Source organism: Engraulis encrasicolus, chromosome 12, assembly GCF_034702125.1.
Source record: "Engraulis encrasicolus isolate BLACKSEA-1 chromosome 12, IST_EnEncr_1.0, whole genome shotgun sequence".
Classification (NCBI taxonomy): domain Eukaryota; kingdom Metazoa; phylum Chordata; class Actinopteri; order Clupeiformes; family Engraulidae; genus Engraulis; species Engraulis encrasicolus.
The window spans coordinates 30674095-30679094 of record NC_085868.1 but is presented as its reverse complement, the minus strand read 5'-3'; the positions used below and the strand labels follow the sequence as shown (position 1 = coordinate 30679094).

The 5000-nt window shown below is 42.8% G+C and overlaps 1 protein-coding gene across 1 annotated transcript in view; it reads right to left on the bottom strand.

The window, feature by feature from the left end:
* Positions 1 to 5000, bottom strand: part of LOC134459672 (protein diaphanous homolog 3-like) — a 414535-nt gene that overhangs the window by 171671 nt on the left and 237864 nt on the right. The window contains exon 20 of the mRNA XM_063212051.1: positions 1 to 55. This exon is cut by the window's left edge and continues 47 nt beyond it. Coding sequence (XP_063068121.1) covers positions 1 to 55 — 55 coding nt within the window. The remainder of the gene's footprint in view (positions 56 to 5000) is intronic.

Genomic DNA, 5000 nt, shown 5'->3' with positions numbered 1-5000 from the left:
TGAACTGCGCCAGCGCGGTGAGCTGCTCCTGTTCAGGGAGGTGCTTCACCAGGTTCTAGTGGACAAACAACACACAAATCATCATGCACAAACAGAAAGGAACCGCTTCTTTACGTATACAACACTGCTCTACAAAGGCAAAGTGCAGTAACTACGCCAACATTGAAACTGAGAAAAATGCCTTCAACGCCTTGGTATTAGGTTGGCTATTGTAGTAACTGCAAATTTGACAAGGCAAAATTAGTAAAACAGGCCACATATGGACATAACTCTTTGTCACAAGATAAAGGATGTGTTATGGAGACCATTTTCAGTATAAAATATGTAGTTACTGCACGTTGCATTTGTAAGGCAGAACAGTATACTGCAAAACAACATCACCCCCCTGACTTACAGTTAGTCCCTTCAGTGCTACCATGAAAAGCCAACAGGCTGTGACCAAAATATTGAGGTTAAACTAGAAATTACACTAGAAATTCAAATTTCAACTTTTTTCCCCACACATTTTTCTTGAGATTAAATAATACCCTGTTATGAAGCAAGCAGGTAAGGCTTCACAACACCACACGATTAAAAGTACAGCATGTACACTTAAATTAAAAGAATAGCACACTTTACTTTGAAGAAGTTTGAAACTACACAACAAGTTTTTTTGTTCAGCTTGTACATTGATGTACTTACTACAGCTTTGCTTTTGTAGTGTAAGCATGGTCAGTCGAAACTGCAGTTTAACAGTTACCAGTAAAGCTCTTTGGGTTTCAGAGCTTAAATACAACCATGCTTTAAGACCAGTACTGCATTACCACATAAACCTTTAAGAATGGTCCGTCACACTGGTGTGACAGTTCTTAAGAATATTGGAACCCATAATGTGGACATTTTTCAGGATCTTACATTCTTGTGGAAGACATTCTTTTTTTATGTGGCATGTTAAAACCCTCACTGCTTTGAAAGGTTGAGGAACTGCTGGAAATGGATGGATGAGGCTGAACTAAACCAGCGTTTTACTATCTCAGCAGCACACATCCACTTACCCACTTCTCCCACTCTCTCTCTCTCTCTCTCTCTCTCTCTCTCTCTCTCTCTCTCTCTCTCTCCAGTACTCCTCCCCCGCCTTCTCCCTCCATCTTCCTTCAATTGCAACAGACGCTCACACCCTTTCATGCCTTTTACTCAACAGCTTTGGCTGTAATCTGATCTCTGTTTTCTGTACACCTGCTCAGACTTTCCCAAACCTGAAATATTATATGCTGTGGTATGCTCACACATACACACACACATATATCTAAATATTGCATTTACAAGCTGTCTTTCCTCACAACCCTTTCCAAGCTTGCAGAAGATGATGAGTGGCTTTCATTTCATGTTTGCGTGTGTGTGCATGTATGAGAGAGAGAGAGAGAGAGAGAGAGAGAGAGAGAGAGAGAGAGAGAGAGAGAGAGAGAGAGAGAGAGAGAGAGAGAGAGAGAGAGAGAGAGAGAGAGAGAGAGAGAAATGCATTACAGTCAAGATGAAAAAAGTGAGGACGATGGTATTTATCATAATGTCTTAAATTCTGAACTCTTCTGACATCTCTTCCTGCCTGGTTCATGCGTGCGTGCGTATGTCGTACATTGCGGCATGATCCGCAGCCTGAACTCTGTACTACTACTGTATGAATGCCAATACCCATCTGGACAACCGTAAATCCACATCTAATTACAGCTTTATTGATGAGCGGCCGGGGTAATCACCAAACTCCTGGAAAAGGGCAGGACAGAATGTCTGTGTGTAGAACGTCATATAAATACCGTAAATCAATACCAATATCAAGTGATGAAAGAATGATTGATTAAGTGATTGATTTGGTTGAATGGATGTGTGGGGAAACATGCAACATTCTGTGATATGGTAACTTGATGGGTTTTTTTTGCCCTGCAAAGATCGGTAGAGCCTATACATGTTGCCAAAGCACAACTGGGATTTCTTTTAATTATTATTATTTAAAGGTGCATTGTGTTAAATATTCTTAGCAGCTTCTTTCCAGAATTCATGCTGCCCACTCACAAATGGTGGTGACAGCAGGTGACAAGGGAGCAGGTAACACATGTTACCTTTTTCACAAATACTTACCACCACCATTATGACTAGGAAAATGGCACTTTTCATACATGAAAAAATGGTCCACCATTTTAAATGTCCAGAAACAGACATGTTTAGCGGCAAAACACACTGTACTTTGATCGCACTAGTATAGTAAATACATACATAGTACACACTACATAGTACATACAGTACTACTACCACATATATAGTAAATGCTAGGTTATTATTTAGTAAATATTAATGAAAAGATCAAAATTGCCAATAGGCAGCACAGTTTCAATAAGCAGCAGAGTTGTGATACCTACTCTGGTCACCATTTTACACAGTGCACCTTTAAATATATATATATTTTCAAAAAACTAATATGTGAACCTAGGCGAGCTTGAAAGGCTTGGTTTAAATGTGGGGCTTATGATGGCGTCCTGAACCCCCATGCCCCTGAGGAGACCCTTTGGAAGGGGAGTAGAGTAGAGTAGAGTAGAGTGCTTTTATTGTCACTATGAGATTCAGTTTGGTAGCAACCCACAAATGCCCACAAAATAAAAGATATATTAACAGTAAATAAATAATATATAAAAATCCATAAAAATCCATATGCATCTCACAGTATAGAGAGTCCTGAAGTATTGAGGGGGGTCAGGTGACGTATTGAGTTCAAAAGTCTAATGGCAGTAGGATAGAAACTGTCCTTCATTTTCGTAGTGCGGGCATGCAGAGTCCTAAAGCGCCTGCCAGATGGTAGCATGGTGAAGAGCCTGTGACCAGGGTGTGTGTGATCTTTGAGGATGTTTAATGCTCTGTTTGTGCAGCGTGTATGGTGGATCTCCTCAAGTGTGGATAGTTGGCATCCAATGATTCTCTCTGCTGAGGTACTCAAACATAAAAGTGGAGGGGGATGGGGAGCACTAAGCATCAGATCGCCGTTACACGCTGAAGAAGGGCTCTGCCCGAAACGTTCGTGGGCGAATAAGCAAAGAACAAAAAAATCTGTAGAGTGCTGTCCTTTGCGTCCCTCTTTCATTTATGGTTTATGTGGGATTCGGCACCCAGTTAGGAACTGTGAGAATAATTAGTGTGAGCGCGTCTCCATTTTTTAAGGAGCACAATGCACCAACTCCCATGTAAGTTTAGGGACTCCCTCTCAACAGTTACAGCAAAATTAGTCAGTTTGCCTTTGACTGTTTTCCAATGCTTAAATCCCCTCGAGACTGACTGTAGCTGCCAGACCGAACTGTGTGTGTGTGTACAGAAAATAAAAGAGCAGCTTTAGAGACGTGCAATGGGGAATATACTGTATGTAGGAGTGGAACGAGGAACTGTGGATGTAGCACTGCACTAAACTGCCAATTTGTGTGTGTGTGTGTGTGTGTGTGTGTGTGTGTGTGTGTGTGTGTGTGTGTGTGTGTGTGTGTGTGTGTGTGTGTGTGTGTGTGTGTGTGTGTGTGTGTGTGTGTGTGTGTGTGTGTGTGAGAAAGAGACAGAGAGAGAGAGAGAGAGAGAGGAAGAGAGGAGAGAGAGAGAGAGAGAGAGAGAGAGAGAGAGAGAGAGAGAGAGAGAGAGAGAGAGAGAGAGAGAGAGATGGTGGAGGGACTGAATGCATATGCTTCGTTTGGGTGCTGATCTACAGAGAATTGGGTGTGAGAACGGGACAGGGCAGTGAAGACATGTCTTCGTTATCAGTATTGTATGTGTGTGTGTGTGTGTGTGTGTGTGTGTGTGTGTGTGTGTGTGTGTGTGTGTGTGTGTGTGTGTGTGTGTGTGTGTGTGTGTGTGTGTGTGTGTGTGTGTGTGTGTGTGTGCGCACGCCCATATTTACATGTCTGCCTGACAGGAGCATGTCCATGTTTGTAAGTAAGATGGCTCTAATTGGATCAGGGAAGGGTGTTCCGATTGTCGATGTAGAAACAGCAAGTACGAGAGAAAGGGAAAAAGGGAGAGAGAGAAAGAGAGAGAGAGAGAGAGAGAGAGAGAGAGAGAGAGAGAGAGAGAGAGAGAGAGAGAGAGAGAGAGAGAGAGAGAGAGAGAGAGAGAGAGACAAAGACAAAGACAGAGGAAAGAGTAAACAAGAGAGAAAGGAAGAAAGAAAGAAAGAAAGAAAGAAAGAAAGAAAGAAAGAAAGAAAGAAAGAAAGAAAGAAAGAAAGAAGGAAAGAAGGAAAGAAAAAAGAGAGTAAGTTTCCTCAGCAGTCTGGGCAGTTGTAGAGACTGTAGAAGGGCGGTTTAATGAGATGCAGTGAGTGCAGGCCGCAGTAGCAGTAGTGACAGGTCACCCTCACTGGCCCCTAATGACAAGGGAGCAGGAGCAGGAGCAGGAGCAAGAGCAGGGCCAAGGACTAGTACGGCAGCACTGCCACACACGACATGCACACTGAAATAATAGGCACGGAGAGGGAGGGAGGTTGCCTAGAAACTCCTCTTCCCTCTCCCCTGTTCCCCAGCACTGACCTTCAGACGTGTGGCACCAAACATACAAGTTAGTTACTAACTTGCCTCCACTACAGAAGGGCAATGACTTCCGTGAGAAAGCAACATCAAAAGGTGATTGGTCATTTAACTGTTCTTCAAAAATGTAGCGCCATGTTAACCATGACACAACCATGAAGATGCTCTATTGGTTTCATAGAGACTAGTATGAACTATAGGTCATGAATGGTTGAAATATTTTAAGGGTGAAGTTAGAATATATTTTGTATGGACCTATTTTGTCTCTTTTTGGCGTGTGGGTGGAGACAGGAGAGGAATGGGAAATCGAATAGTATTGGTAAATGACCTAGGGTGGATTTGAGCGTGGGTTCCTGTGGAAAAGTATTCCCAACTGAAAATGATGAGGTGCCTTAGCACAGTAGGCCACAGCATGGCAATGGTGGAGGGACGTGGATGGGGATGTGAGGCTAGCACTTATCCAAAAGACATTAG